Source organism: Diorhabda carinulata, chromosome 1 (genome assembly GCF_026250575.1).
Source record: "Diorhabda carinulata isolate Delta chromosome 1, icDioCari1.1, whole genome shotgun sequence".
NCBI lineage: Eukaryota > Metazoa > Arthropoda > Insecta > Coleoptera > Chrysomelidae > Diorhabda > Diorhabda carinulata.
Genome location: NC_079460.1, coordinates 10,000,105 through 10,022,518, shown reverse-complemented (window position 1 = coordinate 10,022,518; position 22,414 = coordinate 10,000,105). Strand labels below are relative to the sequence as shown.

Sequence of the window (22,414 nt, the reverse complement as noted above, 5' to 3'; positions counted from 1 at the left end):
ATTTCATTTTTTTTTATTGATGGGATATAAATTTGGGGATTTTGGAGGGTTCTGTTTGGTGGATTTGAATAAATTAACAGACTTAAGTCTTAGAAGTAAATATTTACTAAATAATAAACAGTTCTTTCCTTAAATTACATAAACAAACATTCATAACAAAAAAATATTACAGTAGTCTTAATTTCACCAATTATTTGGCAATAATGAAATGGTAAAATTGCGGCAAATTCATTTAAATTCCAGTAGTTGAGAAAAAATATAAGTTTTTAAAATATTTTTTCAAAAATGGATTTTTAAACAGAATGCCTTTTACATAATATACACTGTTAACTTGTTGGTGTATTGTGCAACAAAATGCTGTTAATACGTATCAGGTACATCTAGATCAATTATAGCTACAATTTAAAACTCTTTGCTAGTTTTGCTAGAAAGAAGAAAATAAAGTGAGCATCTATATCACTTACTCAAATGAAAATTTTCATTTCACTATATTCTGTATAGTCCTATTTTGCAAAAACGTGCGAAAAAAATTGTTGGTTTATAGAAATTGGGTTAAATTCGTTTTATAGATGTTAAAAAATGATGAGTTATAATTTATCTTCAGTATACTGATACATATTACTTTTTTTGCAATAATAGGTCCTAACGAATGCACATTTTTTAAAGTTTCTTAAAATCAGTTCATAAGTAAATACAGTTACCTCAGTTTTTAATCTAATCTAATTTATATATATAACATATTGTTACATATATACATATATTTTTTTTAAAGTAGATATGCTTAATTTCGTCTTCTGCTAAAAATGTAAAGCCAAAGTTATTTCAAATATTTTATTAAATACACAAATTAACTTCATCATTATGTACAAGGTACTGGAAGTAGTTGGGAGTGGGAAAAAACAGAAAAGTTCATACACTTGAGGAGTCACGTTAATCCACAATCAAATGACTCATCTGAGATCTGAATAGCATAGGTAAAAAGTCATCTCATATTTTCTTTGGCATACATATAGCATATAACTGTTTAAATCTATAATTAGGATGATTTACCACTTCATTCACACTTTTAATATTAGAAAATCCATTAATGAAATTTTTAAATATGATTCTGTCTATACCCAGCAAAATATAGAAAGAAAAATGAGAATGAGTGATATTTTGTGAGGGAAAAATTGAATGGTTATTAAAATTCAAAATGTTGGTTGATGATTTTTAGTCAAGAGAAATGAAATCTAATATGTAATATTATTTAAATATACACTTTATTTTACATACTAATAGAATTTATATAGATATATAACTACTTTCAAGCATATCTCAATGGTATCCTAAAAAATAGTCAACAAAAATAGCACTCTAATATTGAGGATTCGGTGAGTGTTGGTGGTGGTAGGAACTAGGATTTGAACCGTTAACTAAAATTTGTGTACTTTGATTGGCTCGACTGTCTGAACTTGTAGCACCACCACCTCCAACACAGGTTCTTCCCGAATATCCTAAAGAATTAGGTTTTTGTGCGTTGTGAAAATTTCCGTTATTATTGCCCCCATAATTGTTTCTAGTACTACTATTGGCAGTGTATGAACTGTAACAGGAATCATCAGATTGAATAGAGGATTGCCCTCTTCTGGTTTGAGATCCTAGTACTCCATACATAGATTCTGGCCGATTACCTCTTGATGGTTTATTTTCTGTTGTTTCTGAAACACTTGGAGCTCCTCTTGTTCCATAAGGGTTTTCTACTATGTGATTTTCCCGTCTTTGTCTCTCAGCTGTAGAATAATTATCACTTCTTTGGCGTTCTGCCGTAGAATAATTTTCTTTTTGGCGTTCTGTTGTTCCGTGGGTTTCAGGTCTGTTAGCAGTGCCAGGAGTTATTCCTCTAACGCCATATACACCTTCCGTTCTTTGTTGCAATTGGTTTTGAACATTTTGGTTATTCACATGGTTATGTTGATTAATACGTAAAGGGTACATTGATTGTGCGGGGACTAAAGGTCCGGCTCTTGGTAACAAATCTTTGTGAATCCCACTGTTTGATTTGGCATAAACAGATTGAGATCGATTCAAGTTAGCTCTTGTTAAGGGAGGCGAGTTACAATAAAGCGATTTGGTGCCTCCATAAATAGATTCTCCACGTTCTATTTTAGTAACAGGAGCTGAATACAAACTACCACAATAATTAGAAGCGGTCGCTCCGATAGGAGCCCTGAAATTATTATAATTAGATCCATGAAACTTTGGCGGTGCTGGTTTATCTATATCGTCGAATGTATCGATATCGTCAGATCGGATACTGGACGATTCTTCGTCTTGAACGTCTTTTATTTTTCGTTGGCGCCTTGGATTAAATATATATTCATAAATTAATCCAGAAACTATACCTCCGCACATGGGACCCAGCCAATACACCCAGTGATTATTCCATTTGTTAAGTACAAATGATGGACCAAGAGACCTCGCTGGATTCAAGTATGGCATCTGAAAATAATAATTCAATTAGCCATAAGTTCGAGCACTGAAATTATTAAATACATGCACGATATTGAAAGTTAAAAATGTCACTTCTTTCACGTACTTATTTATTATACATAAGTTATACCGAGGTAAACGTTTTTCATTCTCACGAAGTCTATGTTTAGGTAAAATTTTTTGGGTTGATTAGATCTTTACCGCCATAGTTTCCCAGGAATAGTTTCGAATATATAAGAAATATATAAGACCTGATATATACTTCAATTTAAGTGCTCTAATCTCAGTTTCCTTGATTTGCTTTGCACAGAAGGGTTCTGATCCGGCAGTTCAAATTGTTGACTGCCCTTATTTACTGGCACCTAGATTAGAACTTTACTAACAACTAATAAAAAGCTACTTTATTTTTATACCATATATAAGTAGAAAATACAAGCGTTCTACATTTTGCCCCAAAGGAATTACGCCTTTATAAACTTCTCAAAATAAACCTTTAGTCTTTGGATGCTGTTACGTTTTCCGTCAAATATTTTTCTATGTTGTTAATTATTTGTTGCGACGCAAATGATATCCACTTCAAAATTCAAAACCAAATTTTTGTGTGATAAAATATAAGTGTCGAGTTTCAATCGTAACACCTTAAAAAGTGATTTTTTGCAGTAGACTGTTTACAAAAAAAATCATTCTTCAAATTTCTTTCATCGTCGAGAAGAGGGAATGTAAGGTATCTTTAATTCACTATTAAGCTGGTAGGTGTTTAGGTAAAGAGACTGTTTAGAACGTGGGACAGATATTTTATTAAACTCTTTAAATTGAGTGGCAAGTCGACAGAAAACTCATTTCTTATTGAACTTGATAGTAGCCAAATAACAGAAATGACTACTGCTTTTCAATAATTAATTAAAGAAATAGGAAAAATAATTAGTTATATATAGAATACCAAAAATATCAACTTACAGATACAAATGAGCAGGCTGAATAGGTCGAACCAATAGTTAATGAGCTGGTTCCAGTCCATTTCCTATATGTGTCCATAGAAATAAAATAGGAAAAGACCACTATGAAAGTCAACATGAATTCTATACCAAATCGTTCCCATGGTGCAATAGCTGCAGAATGTCCAATTGCTGCGGAGAGGTTTCCTTGATATCCAGGCACAGTAACTCTGAAATTTAACAAATTTTACTAAATGGTAGATAGAAAAGCATATCATTGTAAAATATTATTTGTTGTATTAGATTCCCTTGCGTCTATAGTTAACTGTTCAAAGTCATAAAATTGATTGCATCTTTTTCATTTCTTTGACTTCTGAATGTAGTTGGATTCGCTATCTAATAGATCGAGAAATTGTTAGCTTTTTGCTACATTTCATATTTTTTGTTTATAAAAAAATATTCTACTCGGAAAGTAGATAACATCTGGGGGCTACAAAATTTTTAAATTGATTGCAATGTATCTATATAAGTGTGATTTCGTAACTGGTTCTGTACTTCAAAAACAGCAGCCAAATTTTTAATCTTCTGAGTTTCTCCGTTTTTCATATTCAAATTTTATTTTTTCGGATATCAGATATAACTTTTTCAACTTTTTGTCTGATAATGCAATACAAAATCATTAAATTTTTTTTGTGCATGGTAGGGGTAATGGGAACTCCGTGTCAGAGCAAAGGGATCAACAATCTTATGTATGTTTACGCCTAGTTATTTGAAAAATATTTTCATTCGAATAGAATTCTTGATTATCCCAACCTTAAAAGAAATTCTCAAATCATACTTAATCAACAATAAAATTACTTTAGGTGTTTCTTATTTATAGCTTCTAAGAAAAAATAGATAGTAAAATAATATATGCATCCTTAATTAATACTATTACTCCTGTTTATATTATTAATATCTATTATACGGGGGATAATCAGAAAATAATTACAAGCTATAACATTAAAAATTTACATAAAGTCTAAACGTTGTATTTTTTCTGACACGTCGTTTATTTGACAATATTATCTAACATATAGTGTGTTGGCACTCTCTTGGTTTGATGTTGGTGCATTTTGTTGTCATGTGAATTTTTGTCATTATTGCACATTATTTAGCAAATAGTTTGAATTAAAGGCTTATTTATTGTTAAAATCAGTTCTTTTAAGACCTCTATTACCTTTTTACTTAATTTTCATCGACCGCATGACCTTTAAACTCAGTGTAAAATGTTGTGAGACATGTTCATTGCAAATTATTAATATTGTAATATAAATAGATAAAAAAAATAATAATGGAGAATTCACCTTACCATAGTGTACTTTTAGAAAAGCAATCTTCTAATTCTTCAACGAAACTTGACATTTTCATTTGTCTAAGTGCCAATAATATCAATTTTAGTGATAAATTTATAAAACCCGAGTTAATAAAAATTGCTAAAAATAAAGTAAGAGAATGTTCATGTTGTTGATGTGTTTCGAAACTGGCATGAGGCTACCACCTTACCATTGTGAATTAAATACTTTTAAATTTCATTTGGGAAAAATGGAAAATATAATCACATTGGTAGAGAGGCATAAAAAAATTGTGGCACAGAGTTTGGGAATAATTGCGAGAAACAGATAATAAAATACTGGTTTATTGGAAGACACGTGACGTTTGAGATTGATTTTGGCTCAACCCAATTGCTCCCGAGTCGGGTGATGCCCCTGCGAGCTTCTTTTTTTGCTGGGTATCATCGGACCACAGATTCTTTACGAGTCGCCTCAGTTTACCTTCTTCATAAATTGAAATTCTTTTATTCAAATGCGAACAACAACGTTGTTTAGCGACACTTTAAAACGTCCATGGTGTACGCGGATCCTGCCGTCTGCCGCAGGTAGGTTAACTTAACGACGTCCCAAACCCAGTTGATATTTTAGTTACGTCAAACGAATTTATATTTATTTTCCGCAATTATTTAAGAAAGCGTTAAACTCGTGTCGAATTGCCCCCCTTTACAATCAAACTGCCTGCGGAGCGCGGGCCCCACCATCGGAAATACGGAATTAGACAGTCGAGGTGTCTAAAACCGCAAATTGGCAATGAGCGGCCGGCCAGATACGGGCAACGAGAGAAATCAACATGATTTGTTTAAATAATTGTGGGTATCTCATCAGAGCTGTGACTGAGCTATGGTATCGTGCAGTAGGTATATGGTCACCAATGGCAAAGAATGTTGGAATTTATACAATTTCCACCTGATCAATTAATTATCTGAAGCATGGCTGGAGATGTTGAGAGAAAGTGTTTTCCTCCTCCATGAGGCCCCCATGAGTCTGAACCAACGTAGAAATTGTAAAGATCCAGATGGAAAATCTACATCTTAGTTTCGACATCCAGCGATTATTTCCTGTTTGCGGTGCACTTGATATGTACGTAACCGTCTTAATTTTTTTTTTAGTATTTTCTGTCTATTGTATATACGACTTGTATCATTTTTTATCACCCCTCGTAAGTTATTAACAAAATGGTTCAAACAGCATATGTATTTGTTAAAAAATTCTCAAAAGCGTTTTAAATGTTTGAAAACTGCCTTTGTAAAAGAAGTTTAGTACAAGTAACCTCAATGTACCTATTCTCTTGTGTATTATCCAGTTGATTACATAAATTTATTACAATCAGTGCACCGTCTCAAGTACACAAGCACTCTGTTCCTTAATTTGCATGAACTGATATCAAGTTCAAAGTTCATCCTAAAATGTACCAGTCGTTTCAATATATTTTTCATTGTAAGATATCTGGTACAACATTAATAAATTAAGTATTGGAAAACTCTAACTAATGATAATGATCTGCATCATAAGCAAGTCGCAAACTTTGTGTGAGAGTAGGAGCTATCATTTAAGATAAGTATTATAGCGTAATAAATTGTCTGGATATTAATTAATATCTGTGAATTTGTCTGGACAGGAAACAGTGAGAGCGTCGACTCTCCTTTGTTACGGTAACCACATAGGTAGTAGAAAAGGAAGATATTAACGACGATTAATGGGAATAAATAAGATGGTTTATTAAAATGTGTTACTTTTATCCACATATTTTTAGCAAAACTTGCATGATAACACGACATATAAGATAAAATAAAGTTTATAGTGAATTAAATTGTTTCAAACATCTGCTGAGAATGTAGCAGCCGTGTTAGTATTTATTGACTTGGAAATTGTCAACAATGATAGCATTGAAGCATTAGAAATGTGGATACATTTAAGGATGCTTTGAATTATCTGGATAACATACAAAACTTTCTAAAAAGTGTTATGTACAGCCAATAACAGTAGGGAATTATTCAATGTAATGTAAGTATAGGAAAATGTTTTATCTCCGCCATGTGGTGCAGGGAAGTCATTATTTAGTGTTACAGTTTATTATCGATGGGAAAATAGTTGGTGGAAGGGGTTGATGGAAAAAGACAATATTCGAGAATAAACCGAAATGCAGTCAAGTTTTGCACAAAGCAAAGAAACGAGAAGCCAAATAGGCGTATTAATATTTCACATGAAATAATGAATCACTTTCCCACCTTCATTAAAACATGATACCTTATCGGAGTAATTTCTTAGTTTTCATTATTATATTAATGTACCTAATTAAATTTTATATACCGTAGACTTTTAAATTCAAAAAATTGGTACATTAATTTGGTCCAAAGACTATTTTATATTCACTGTATATCAGGGTAAGTATTAAATATCTGCATATAACATGCCGGGCGTGAAAACTTTCATATGTTGGGATTTAAGTAAGCTTCATCTCACATTTCTTTGCTTTGTAACTAACTCCCCTCTACGATTCTAATACTTCGACAGAGAGGAAAGCATTTAATTTAAAGACGTTCTTCTGAGTATTACATAGGACTCAGATATATTAAAAACTTCCCTAGCGATTACGAATACAGTTGGTGAAATACATTCACGATTTTTTCTTACAGCTTCTGATAACTTAATTACGAAAAAAATATATTGAATAATTCATTACTCCAATTCTCTCTTTTGCACTGCCCGAAAAGATTTCGATAACCAAATTATCGTCTTCAGAGACCAAAAGTAAACTTTGTATAATGGCAGTACTGGAGAATATAATAAACGATTCTATAAATTCCAACATAGTTGGGTTCAATATGCTGGGATTTGGCATATCCTTTTTTAAACCTATTAGTTTGCAAATGAACATATTTATGTGAAAATAAAGTATTTTAGTTACGTTATGAATCGAGTCTTTTACTTTCTTGAATATACGAGGTGTGGCCATTAATATACACCCCGCCACTATTCTTATAAACCTCCCATTGATTGAAAGAGTACTGGAAGTTTTGTTCTATCAGCTCCTTTGGACGCCTGTCGATTTCTCTTTCACTGCTTGAACAGTTTTATTTACATTAGGCAAATGGTTTAACACTGGGATGTAGCTGATTAGTTTTTAACTTTCAAAATAAAAAAATCATCATTGCTTCGAATTTTGATTTCAAATTTTTTTGGTTTCCGGTGAAAATTTACCAGGATTGGCGCTTCGTTTGCGAACCATAAATTTTTACAAGTTTTATATTCATTTATATTATTTAATACTCATACTTCTGTTCTTGATTTTACGTCTGCCTGAGTAAAAAACGTATTTTTTGTATAGAAAATATTTTTCAATTTCCATCTAGTTTTGGACTTATTCAAAATATTGACGTTAACATTTTTGATAAATGAATTAATGGATAAAATAGAAATAGAATAAAACCTGTGTTAACTGAACAAACAGATTCCTGTCAATTTTCAGATTTTCAGATATAACTACCAAATCACAAAACCCGACATTAATCTCCGACCAATTGTATCTAGTGTTCAAACCCCTTCTATCCCATTATCTAATTTAAAATAGGTACAATATAAGTACTTATGATTTCTGAAAAATGAAATTATACTTTAAATATTCAATTTTTAATAAAGAACTTCAATTCACAATCAAGATAGGATAAAACAATAGATTAGATTTCTTGGCGTTTCACTATGTATATAAAATCAACGATAATAATAAAACAAAACAAAACCAATTTAATTCTCGAGACATTTAGACTCAAATTAAAAAAAAAGTTCAGTGATTATTAGTTTGGCTAATTGATATATCCAAATATCATTTGCTGAAACTACATTAAGAGAAAGTGATTATACGGAAAAAAGGATAGATAACATATTTAAAACAAAGATAAACAAATATTCAAAATCCATCAACAAACAAAACAAATTCTAAATATCGAAATGTAAAATATCTTTTCTTACTGTATGTACAAGAACTTTCTTAACAATTATTAATTCAATAATTTAGTTTACATAGGGCATACATCTCAATATTTCTAAAATAGATAGATGAGAAGTCATTGATACGATAAAAAATGCTAGCCCAAATAATTGAGAAACTATGAAATAGCAATAAACACAGTTTATAATAGAAATTCAAAAATCATTGAAATATAGTTGAATACAAATGAATAGAATTTTTGGGTATGGTTCATGTATACAAAAAAAAGGAATCTATCAATGATAAGGAAGACCTAAGTAATTTGATTAAAATTAATAATCCTATTTCATAATTATAAATAAGTTGTTAACTGCTTTTTTTAAGAACAAAAAAATCTTGTCCATGTCATTTGATATTTTTAAAATTAGGTGGAAACAATTTCCAGAAAAAAACACCATTTATTAAAATATTCCAGAAATTAACTATAGAAAAGTCTAAGAAGTGAGAAATTTTATTGTTAAATAAGCATCAAAATTTTTGTGTGGGCGGTAAGATCGGTTCTCACGGAATATTTACAAAAATATTGTTATCTTTATTGATAAATATAATTTGTACAATGGTAGAAAATATTCCCACACAATTCACCTGATAATGGTTATCGTCAACACAAAAAAATAGCTTACGGATTATTCGATAGGCTTGACCACTTTAGTACGGAACTCAACAACGTTAAACCAACGGATGTTTTCTAAATATTCAAGATAATGGGCCAGGCCACAACATCACAGGAATATGAAATATGCTCTTCTTGGTAAATAAATACAATTTTATTCAAATCAGTCAAAATAAAATTCAAAAGTAATTGAATCAAAACAATAAATAACATAAATAATTATTTGTTAAAAATAAAGGAACGTGGTTTAATGTGACATGAAACGTGTTTATAATTTATATATATATATATATATATATATATATATATATATATATATATATATATATATATATATATATATATATATATAGATATACGATGTGTAATAAAAAAACGGTGACTGTGACTTTCTTAATGTCAGGAATGGTGCGAAAACGTTTTTTTACCAATTTTTTCATTTTCGGAGGAGCGAGAAGTCGCAAACTACCAAAAACTTGCACATAGCTTCGGAAACATTCTAGTATGATAATTTTCTATTCAAACGAATTGAATTGAAGTAAGCCCCGACCTTTCCTCGCCCTTAACTGACTCTTACAATTTTAATCGCCCATATCATTGTAAATAGTATTCAAAGTTGTACAGATTTTTACATTTCGTGATCTTATTCATTTTTTTTTCAACTTTTGGACAAAATGCATTATTTAAGATCCATTTTCAGGTCTGTTTATTTTCAAAAATTTATTTTTCACTTTTATGCTTTTTTTTGTAGGGTAAGTACAAAATATTTTGCGATCTATATATGACTACGACCTTTTAGATACATTTTCAGGTGTATTTAGTTTCACAACGTTTTGCTAACTTTCCAGTACCCTCTTGTAAAATTCGGAATTTACGGTTGCTTCCCTTAAAACGAATTCTGATCGCCTTGATGATAGACTTTGAGAGGTCGTTTTGGGGCTTAGGAGTCACTGGTTTTCAATAGAGAACGCTGAATTTTCTCTTAACATCTTATACTTATTTTAATATTTTTAACATATTTTGGGATTAGACCTTGTATTTTGTATATCTTCTTACATTACACAAATGGCGATTGAGAAATTTTAGCTGGAATGTTTAATAATATTTAATACTAGCTTTTATCCGCGACTTTGCTCGCATTGAAACCATTAAATACGAGGATATATTGAAAAATTCTGAGTCTACTACAGGACCAAACCAAATTTCAATGTCAAAATATTTTATTACACAACATATTCTCCTCTTAATTGGATACATTTATCACAGCGAACCTGCAACGTCTCTAGACCTTTAAAAAAAATGTTTCTTCTTGCTTTGCAATCTAGACCTCCACAGCTTTTATTACCTCCTCGTTGGAAGAAAATTTACGACCTTTTGAACTTTTTTTCACTTGAGGAAAGAGATGATAATCGGACGGAGGCAAGTCTGGTGAATAAAGGGAGTGTTCTAGCAATTCAAACCCTAAATCACGAATTTTTTGCATAGCAACATGAGATTTGTGTGCAGGGGCGATATCCTGCAAAAACAAAACACCTTTGAATAGCTTTCCGCGACTTTTCTCTTTAACCTTCCATTAGGCGCGCGGGTATTTCTAACGTATTTGGTCGCGTTGTATCTAGCAGATACATATATCAAATACTTTTTTTTTTGTTATTATTATTTTTAATATATTAATACAGCAAATTTTATATGAATACTTCTTTTCTCCATTTTTAATTTAACATTTTTTTAAGTAAAAAAAAATAATTAATTTATATGTAAAATGTGTAAAATTTTAATTAGGTTATCGACAGAACTAGGTTTAAAGTTACATTATTTATTCAAAATATTTTACAAACTTATAAAATTAATCGGAGTAATCACCCTCTTCAATTTGTTTATTACAACATTTATTACAAATCATATTTGTATGAAGTTTTATACATAAATGAATTCCACATTTTTTACAACCATATGCAGACACTGACGTTTTCTTATTTTCTACATAGCATGGTTCGCATCGCTTTCTTTTACTTAGTCCAGGTGTTACCTCTTAAACTTCTTGTTGTGCTTCCAAGGTTTTGTAATTTTTGAGCAAATCTTTGGTTTGTCGTGGAAGACTTTTTATTTGGGCCCTCACTTTTAGTTGTTCGTCTAGCAAGGCTAATCCTAATTGTTTCAAATATTTTCTTGTGACAAACGTATTTTTGTTTCCAAGAAATATCACCTGGCGAGTTGATTCCAGCTACGTTCAGTAAATGGTAAAAAATTACCATTGGCCATCTCTTAGTTGATCTAGCAACATTATAAGTAGCGCAAAGCTTGTCGACCACATCAACGTCGGATTTTGTGTTGTTATAAAATGATATTATTTCTGGCTTTTTTGAAGCATCTTCTTCCACTTCGTTCGACGCCACATGCAAACTGGAACTAAGGACTACGGTTTTTCCTTTTTTCGGGACATATGAAACTAACGTTTCATTTTTTGTATATCCAAATAAACACTTGAAAACAATAAAATTTACGTTTGAATAATTACAAAACGTCGAAATGAACGAGAACTTATCCCAACTAAATCTGAATATAAGCTGCCGCTTTTGGTCGCGCTGTATCTAGCAGATACAAATCCGGCGGTCGGACGGGTTTAGGGTGGCCAGGGGTTGTAAAAGTGAAATCAGCCGATTGTAGTTCTAGGAAAGGCTTCGAGATACATCTGCCGAGAACTACTGCAAATCTACATTTTCTAGAGCTATAACATAAATAAATATTTAGCAAAAAGTTAGCCATGTATCTCGTAGATACACGCGCGACTAATGGAAGGTTACTTTTTTCCGTAGAGTGATCAGTTCTACCCTTATCCAAAAAAGCAATCATGATTACTCCGTGGCAATCACAAAAAACTGAAGCAAGAACTTTTCCAGAAGATTTTTGGACACGAAACTTCTTAGGTCTTGTAGAACCAGAGTGTCGCCATTCCATCGATTGTTGCTTTGTTTGTGGATCGTAGAAATGTACCCTAGTCTTATCCATAGTAACAATTCGGTTTAGATGTCTAATATCTCGTAAAAAATTTAAAGTATCGTATGTTAGTTTTAATACCTCCAAGAATATGTGTACAAAGTGTTATGATGATCGGTTAAATAGTTTTCGCGTGAAAGCATAACCAACAAACATTCACATTCATAATATTAGTAAGGATTATACCAGTACAATGGCCCTTGACTAATTTAAGTTGAGCAGCCTTACGTTTTAATTTTTTCAAAAGAACCGCCATTAAATAGCAACTTGTTATTAATAGTCATTTTGAAATTATGTGTATTAAATTTCGGAGTACAAAAGAATTTTATGGATAAAAACACAAGTAACAAAAAATCATAATACTAAACACATGCTTCCCAAAAAGTACACTCATTTGTTATACATATGTTTACCATGTGTGGTTAGCTAGAACGTTTAGTGTGAGAAATTTATTAATTTGAAATTTTATGATACAAACATCAAATATAACAACATTTATAGATTTAAATATTTATATTTCACGGGTATAAAAATATACAGAGTGTAACTATCATTTTCAAGAAAGTATTCAATTTATTCACAAAACTACAGAAAATTATTAAATATTTCATATTAATTATTCCAATGCAGTTATGGCTCTACAAAATAGAATTTCATAAGAAAATAATATAAAAAAAATTCTAGAGTCAGAAAGAAACGTATTAGATGTCTCTTAAGAGTTTTTTCTCGTTGACTGCCTTCGCGTTTTCCAAAAACTTCTGGGAAGTCCATCAACTCATCTTTAAAGTAAACGTCTATTTGAATATAATACCATTTTCACTTCATTACCTGGAACCTAACCATATGTTTTTTTTGTAAGGTAAAAACAAAATATTTTGTTATTATATATTAAGTTGAAATAAAGAGCTCATAATTAGTTAATAAGATGCATTAGAGAACAAACTAGATCACAATTTGTCAACATGAGAAGATCCTACGCAACAGGAATTTAAAATTGTAATTAACAGTGATACTGATACTATTCAAGTGGTTCATTTTCTCAATACTGTAGTGGTAAAGTCATGGCAAACTTTGTTGAATAGTTGCCTTCAAAATAGTTACCTGATAATGTGCCGAATTGGATCGACATTCTCAAATCAGTTTGTGCTGGAGAGAATAGAAAAAGGGAAAATAGACATACGAATAATAAAAGTAAAACACATACAGAAAAATTACAAAAAATGATAACATATCTCATAATACCAGAGATATTTCAGAAAGAGGTGGATCAAATTGAAGAAATAGTTGGGATCGCCAAGGTTCAATAATATTCAGAAGACTATCTACCGAAAACAAGCGTGTACAAGTCTTAATATGATTTTTTAAATATAAAAACCGATAAACATGATACCAACTAATTCAGCAAATAAATTTTCTTTAATCTGGCTCTAGCGTACTCCCATATAGAGTGATCTTTCAATTTTGATACTTTAAGCTTATTTCACGCGTCTACGCATCATTAGCCTTTCCAGATTAATCATAATCCATGGGAATAGTTTTTCGATTTATAATATTTTTTCGAAAGGGATTTGATCGCCCTTAAATTGTTTGTAAGGTGACAGGACAAAAAACAGGATATTACCCACCCCGTGTTAATTCAATAGAGGATAGTAGAGGGAGGCAATAACTGGCGGATTGAATTTAAGTTCACATTTTCAATGAGCGTGTCACGGTTCATAAGCGAACAAGTGAATTTAAATAGCACGAGGGGATGTGATCAAGTGTAATGTGTAAAATTTTACTTTAGGGAAGGTTAATACTCGGCTCACTACAGAATAGATTGATAATAATCATGAATATACAATTTAAGGGCACTAATCTACTCAATTGATCAATTCATTACATTATTTTTGTGCGTAAACAGTTTGCTGTGAATTTTATCGACATGCGTCGTAATATTTGAGAACGTTCAGTTTGAATAAACAAATAAGTCACAGGAACGTGCCCAGTAGATATAAATCAAACATATATCACTTTTCTAGAAATCCACTAGACTACATGTCATCTATAAACTGGAAATAAGCACCTTAAAATGAAAATAAGTTTTGAAAAGTGAAAAAAGCCATGCCAGGAGTTTAATATAGATAATATTTATTTGTAAAACATTTTCACTACAGCAAACAATGCAAAATTCGAGACGGAATAGTATTTTTACTATGTATTGGGCCAAAATAATTTTAGCGATTAATTAAAGCACGGGTTGTGAATGATCAGTTTTGGTTTGATTGATTCAATATTTCTATCAACGTCACTTTGAATATTGAATTTTGAATCCTACAAATTTAAAATTTTGCACAAGAATTAATACTCAAAACCACCGAAAATCTTAATTAATTTACTATTTATAAATTTGATTATTGTTATATATTTGTACCGCTCATAATATAGCTGACAAAGAGACTTCTATATATATATGATGATTATGAGGAGCGGTTTCTTATTGGGAACGTGTCAATGAAACACCAAAGTATAAATATATATATATATATATATATATATATATATATATATATATATATATTTCTCAGACCTTTTGATATATTAATGGATCTAAATGTTCTTGATTTTAGTCTCTTCTCTTCCTTCCTCTCTTCAAAGAATAATACATTTTGACGTTTCGACTTTTCTTTAAGTCTTTATCAAAATATTTTGAAATGTCAAAAAAACTCTGATTTGCATGTTCTGGGAAAATTTACCATAGTAATGTATATTTTATTTACAACATCAGAAAGTACCTATATATATTTGAACAAACAAAAAACCCACTATTATAAAAAAAGCCAATATTTCGATTGAAAATTAGGGCGCTTTTTCGATATTAATTCAAAATAAGGTGAAAAATAGATATTTCAAATAAAAAAAATCACTTTGTGTTTGGTACATGAAAAGGTAACTTTCAACCAAATATCATAGAACAAATAATTTTTTATAGATAGAAATAAAAAACCAAAAACATGGTTACTTTACTAGTGCAACTGATGAAGTACCACTAACTGTTTCTCAATTTTTGCAAAACGTATAACTGTTATCTATAATCAGCTTTTTCCAAGCATAAATTCCATGATGCATATACCAATAATTAGCATAAGTGAAGAAAATTTTTGATAAGATGGGTAGATACATCCTTAAAGAGTTTGTTAATTGCCTAGTTTGGCTCCAAAAAAATCTTATACCCCCGTTATCAATAAATTTACCTAAGGTTTTTTTCCTAAACTGTTAACTACTAAAGGTTACGAGTATCACTTTCTGAAATCAAAAATTATAACGGCACAAATAATAATATTGAATTAGCTATACTTCACCAAATTTTATTATTTATATTAAATAAAAAAAATCCTTCTCTGCCTGCAAGTTTACTCCGGTGGTTGAATGCATTAAATAAATGAAAAAATAATACTTAGGTTTATGCATATTTTTTGGTAGCCTTGTCGCATGAAATTTCCAGGAATATTTAAACTTATAGATTCAAATAATCTAAATGTTTCACGTAGGCCACTTCCATCTATTTAATTAAGTACAATTGCCACCAGCAGAGTGAGGATCCACAACTTATTTTTATTAGTTGGCAAAATAGCCCATAATTTACGGTCCTCAACATAACAGTATCAGGCGAGGAGCAGTTGTTCGAAGTGAAAATGACAGTGGCTTACAGAAAAAAAGTCAACATTCTTTACACTTATATTTTTATAGGAAGTAGAGCGAGTGTTTAACATCCGCTAAATAAGTATAGATCATGTAACGTCAATAGTTGTCTCAACTTCAAGTTAAAATGAAAAATAAACAAAAAATGTAGTCTTTAAGATATAACTATTAAAAATACTTAACTAAGCATTCCACTGGTGTGCTCGTAAGTTCATAATTCTATCAGTGGTCAAAATGTTTAATAAACTGTATTTATTTTTTGCTGATTACAAATAAACTGACACTGCGAAATTATAATAAAAGATACCAATATATCCAGTGAATTTCAGCGTAACAAATATAATTCAGTATTAATATGACAGATACACTCAAGGAATTTTTATGGCTGGGATAGTAATTTTGAAACGTGTAAGTTGGTAAGAAGCTATCCAACCTACTTCGATTGTCAACCAAATACACTTGCATTGGTAAAGATATCTCATAGCTATTATTTTATCGAATATTTTCCACAGGATGACAGTAGCCTTTTCTCCAGTTGCCCTTTGTTTGCTGATGGCGCCACATATCTCGAAAAGTAAGGACTAGTTCATAACTTTCTCAAAAAAATGAACTATTTGGGCTGTGTTATTCAGTGAAAGTTGTCTCTTCAAATGATGGTGCCAAAGATTTATCGTTCTGCGACGCCCGAGCATTATATATATATATATATATATATATATATATATATATATATATATATATATATATATTCTTTTATATTCAGAAAGAAACATTAAAAGGTCCAAGTTACTCCTTGTATCCAACAAAATTAGATATAGTAGTGGACCATGTACACTATCTTTGGGGACTCCAGATTTGATTGGACGCAGTGCAGTTTGTTCGTCTTAGTTTTCAAAGATAAAATTTTCTTTTTTGGGCATTGATGATTATTCTCAGTACGGGCAGCGCATGGAAGAGGAACCTTTATTAAAAGATATAAGCCGTACAAATTATGTAACCAAAAGAAGAATGAGTAGAAGGACGGCAGTTGTTCAAAGTACCAAGAACCAATTTCTAGATAGAACGAGGAAGTTTGCTAATTTTAAAACTCTTTGAATAAGGTTCGTTATTTTACTATCCATTCCTACTTTGTCATTCTGGGATGTTTATATGCTATTGTATAAATCCGTGACGCAAAAAATGAACATCAAAATATGGAAAATTGTTGAAGCTCTTGTAATAAAAGTGTTCAAGAGTATTCATCAAGAACGCATATAATAGAGAAGTAGTAGTATGCTATTAATAATTCGAAGTACCCCATCTTGAAATATAAGCTATTGCGGTTCACCTTGTTGTCTAAAGGTCAATAAAGATTTAGTACAAAATTCAAAATAAAAAATTTTTTGAAACAACAAAGTAAGATGAATTTGAATCAATAATAATGCTACGCCACTGTAGAGCTTCGAGGATAGACGTAGACCTTATAAGAACTGTAAAGGGCATAGAGGGGAGGAGGTAGAAAGGAAATACCGAACAAGTGGTAGAAAAAACGCCAGGTGATAGATATATTCGAACACACGTGCTTGTATTAGAACCCAAGATTTCAGCTGCAGACTCTTTGCTGGTGGCAAATGTTTTCTAGACATTGTAAAGTACTTTTATAGTGGGTGTAAAATTGATAAGATGTATGCGGGTGTTATTCTTAGATTCATTGTCTCATCAAAAATCGCATTATAACTTTGTACTTAAAAGGGGATTATTTAGGTCCCCTTTAAATTTGTTTACAAGACACACAGTGGTACATAATAAATACTTTTTATGTTAACTACCGAAGTAGTTGCATATAAAATGATAGAAAGTAAAGCGAAAATAAGAATTTTATTAATAACGTGTATTTACAATGTTACACACAGCCTGATTGTTCATAATTGTTCATCACTTTCAATCCTACGGAATGTATGTATGTGGAAGGCCGAATATTCAAATTAACAAAGGAAATCTATAAAGCAACTGCTGAGCATTTATGAGAATTAAAAAAACGTATATGGAGGGAAAAAGTAATAACAGATAGTAAATAAAAAGTAGTTTCAAAAGGGTGTGTAATGTTATTACAAAATACCATGGATATGAAAAGACGAGGAAGGCCAAAAACAAAATGAAAAGAGGGAGGACACAATCAGTATAATTGAGAACGGATATAGAACAGGAAAATTTGGTAACTGGGCTAATGTTTGTATGAATATGTGGTCCAAGCAGTTTAAACTTTTTAATTTTGATAACTCGAGTGATGGATAAAGAACAGTCAGCAAAAATCAGGAATTATTGAAATTGTAAGGTTATGATCAATTTTTAAATAAAATGTCTCAGAAGTATCAACCTACTGATAGAAATTCAGAATTTCAGTTCTCTATATGTGGACTAAAATGATAAAGCGTTGCTGTTAGTTCATATTATAGAATTACCTAAAGTATTTCATAGTTTGGTTCAGTCCTGCTGTTAAATTTGGAACTTAAACAAGATTTCTCGGAATACAAACAGAAATTTTGCAGAGGACCCACAGATTTTTATTAATCGGAATTATAATAGTTGCAAAGTATCGGTATCTGTTATTGTTTGGTGCAAAAAAATTAATTATAGTTTAAGTTTACTTGAATTTCTAGAGTATGTAAGTGTCTCAACAAGCAGATCAAGGACTCTTGCTGAAGAAGAAGAAGAATCGGTCCCAAAGTTTCGTATATATTCTTTTTGTTTGCAATCTAGTGCCCTCAGTCTCAAACTTTTTCAAATAACAGGATTCATCCACCCAAAAGTAAGGAAAGTGGTTTGTTTTGTGAAGCAGAAATACATGGGAAGAGGAAACACATCACCACAGTAAAATTAGGCAGATAATTCTTTCATTCTTATAAAGCGAAATTGTTCTTACTTAATTGGAGTAAATCCTTGACAAAACTCATAAAAAACCCTTTCTTATTTCCACTTTTTTCTTTATTGACATTCACTTTCTCCATTGAACAATCCATTGTAATTTATCCTATGAAAATTATCTACACAGAAATACAGTGAACAATTTTTTTTGTGAATGACTTTGCTACCAATTTTGTTAATAGTCAATGCATAAGGACACAATAATGAATAAAAAACGAAGATTTTAATCTTTGAATTGATTACAAACAAAAACACAATAAATTAGGAATGAGTTACAGGACAAAAATACCCACTCTGAAATCAGTAAATGGACGTAAGCAAATGTACTTGGAATTCAAAATTTACAACGGAAATGTACCGTTTCCTCTTCTTCAAATTTTTATGATCGAAGGGCGTATAGCTTGTCAGAAACCTGAATTGTGAATGAAGGGTATATTTTAGTATATGTTATGTAGAGCTATTTTTGAAAATTAATCGTCCATGACAGGACGCGAATAGCCTTCAGTTGAAAAAGTAAAAACGTTTATGTGATTATTTGCATTGATTTTTTTGTTAAAACAGCATTCAAAATTCACTAATACAGAACTACATTTACATCTCACCGTACTAAATCATACAATTGCGTGTACTGGCATAAATAATTCGCCCGGCGTTTTAAATAATCGAAATTTCTTTAGAAAGTGTCGTTTTCACTGCAACTAATTTATTGTATTACTTCTTTTTTTATTTACGTTTATATTCAATATCAGAGATAAATATGTAGTATACCTATATATTCATTAATAAATCTAGCCAATAAATTGCTCTGCATCTAATAAAATTTATACTATTTATACTGTTTATACAGAAATTTCATTGAGTTTGATCTTTGATGATGATATTTTCCTCTGCAGGGTATGATCTGGGATGTTTTACGCGTTTATATGCATCTGGGTTCCCGTAGGTTTGTTACGTGTGGTATCCCTTAGTCGACTTGAATATAAATCGCTAAAATAAGATATTTTAAGAAGATAAATTCAGTTCAGTTCAGCATTATTTCTATCGTCGGCTATTTGGCTGATGAACAAGTTTACCAAGGAATCCGCAGGAACACCGAAACTTTTAAAAAAACACAGTGTATATGCTGTTCCCCTTTCCCAGGACAATTAGAAAAATTTATGAAATTTTATTGATTTAATAAAATGAAGAGATTCGATATTAGCGTCAGATTTTGAATCAGTGTATATCGCTAGTAAGCTGCGAATCTCATTATCATATGATTGTATCACATTCAATAAATGTATGTGAAAATAAAATATGCTTTTTTAATAGGGAATATTTGTCTAAACATTTTGAAGAAGAGATGTGTATAAATATATATGCATTGTCTTTGCTAACTGTTCTCAAGGACATATCTTCTTGAAGTAATTGAGTGTGTCCAATTCTTCTCCTACAATGATGGTAATTCCCCAATACTAAATTATTTAATAGCTGTTTCAATACTAAGATTATCAGCATCATATCTCGTTTGTTTTATTGTGATATTTTTATTTTCGAGCTTTATTATATTCATTTGACAAAAACTTATTTATCTTGGATGATTGATTGGGTCCGAATTGGCATTTCAGGTATAAACTTTACAGAAAAATATCGTACTACAGGGGTCCGTTCCTTCCCAGTTATGAAATTCAAAGAAGTATTGATAGATATTTACGGTTAATCTTGCATTATAATACGTATGTATGGCTGAACGCTGTCTGGTCACAGTCTTGTATTTCGAGAGCACATGAAAAAATGTTTCAAATAATAATTGTTGAAAATTTCATGTGTAATTTATACAGTAGGTAGGTGTTGCATCATTGGAGTAATAGACACAGAGATAAGACCTTTTTTACCTTTGATCTTCTACAAGCTATGACAATAACAAGAGATTTCGCCCCCCCCTTATTCACCAGATTTGGCTCCGTCTGACTATCATCTCTTTCCTCAACTGAAAAAAGGTTTAAAAGGTCGTAAATTTGCTTCCAACGAGAAAGTAATAAAAGCTGTGGAGGTTTGGTTAGCAGAGCAAGAATAGTAGATATGATAAAGAACGTATAATAAATATGTGGAAACAAGCATTAGAAAATTATGGTGCAGAAATTTGGAATAATTGCATGAGACATATCGAACAGATAACAGAAGATTGGTTCATTCGAGAACAAATTTTGGTCGATATAGATGATGTCGAACCAAGAATAATAAATATAAATTACAACGGCTCAGATTGGGAGAGTTATTAACCCAAAAACAATATTTTTTGGTAGTTTTTTTTCAGTTATTGGTACTATGAAATTTGATATTGTGTAAAGAATAATAAAAATTTTTTGGAGATGTATCTATTGTTCTCTCGGAAAATAAATAACAAAATTTTAATTTGATAATTTAGCAAAAATGAGAAATATTAGTTAAAACGTTTATGTTTCCTGTCATTTTGATTTAATTCGGATGCATATGGTTGATGATGACATCAGTCACATGTGTATTTTCGATGCATCGGTTTTTCAGTTTCCTCATAATTTTAATAAAAACAATGGACAATTGAACAATGCCCGTGTAAAAATGAAAATATACATATAACATCTAGTCGACAATGGGTTTTTAAAAAATTTTAAACACTTAATTGAATTAGGGCCGTGTTTCAACTATAAAATCTCATGGTGAAGAATAACTTTCCGACATGCGGCGATGGACACGTGACTAATTCCCATTAGGAGTGGGAACACCGTTTTAGAGAATGTGGATTTGGGGTTAAGGGTGGGAATTGAGGGCGACTAAGAGGCTACTCGCGAGCGAAATTGAGAGATGATACTTTCCCACACAACCGATGCCATTATTTCCAAGGATAAAGATAACCAATACACACGAATCATTTTGTAAGGTTTCTATGAATTGAAAATGCAATCATGCATTGAAGTAATTTGATATACCTAAATATTATTTGCATAATATAAATCCCAATTACTTTATCGTGTAATTTAGATTTAACTGTAATAATTCACATTATTTGAAGATTGTCAACGCCATTATGCCATTTGTCAACCATGTCATGATATTGATAAGTCGTAATAACTTTTTTCACAAAATTACTCATATTTTTTTGTTGATTTTGTGTATTCAGCACAAATAAAACAAAATAGGTATACCTGGAAAAATAACACAGCCTTGTTGAGCCGTGACTAAGAAATGCGAACACGCTTCATTTTCAAGGCTATACTGAACGTGGTTCTATATTCCACGTGAATTTATTACTCTTACGATTGTTTATTAGGAATGCTGTTTTTGATGGTAAAAGATGTAATAATTCGTAACTATTTTTAATTTTAACCTCATTTATGATAAATTTTTGGAATCCAGTAACACCATATAGGTACGTCAGTTAAATCAATTTAATTAACCTTTTGATGATGATTCTGTATTATTCAACAATCAC

General features: G+C 30.9%; 1 protein-coding gene across 1 annotated transcript in view; it reads right to left on the bottom strand.

Moving 5' to 3' along the window:
* Positions 1–87: 87 nt before the first annotated feature.
* The window catches only part of LOC130900553 (neurogenic protein big brain), a 42,153-nt gene continuing 19,826 nt past the window's right edge, over positions 88–22,414 (bottom strand). Inside the window, exons 3-4 of the mRNA XM_057811252.1 lie at positions 3,430–3,637; positions 88–2,481 (exon numbers count right to left, since the gene is read on the bottom strand). Of these exons, the coding sequence (XP_057667235.1) occupies positions 1,357–2,481; positions 3,430–3,637 (1,333 nt within the window). The 3' untranslated portion in view covers positions 88–1,356. The remainder of the gene's footprint in view (positions 2,482–3,429; positions 3,638–22,414) is intronic.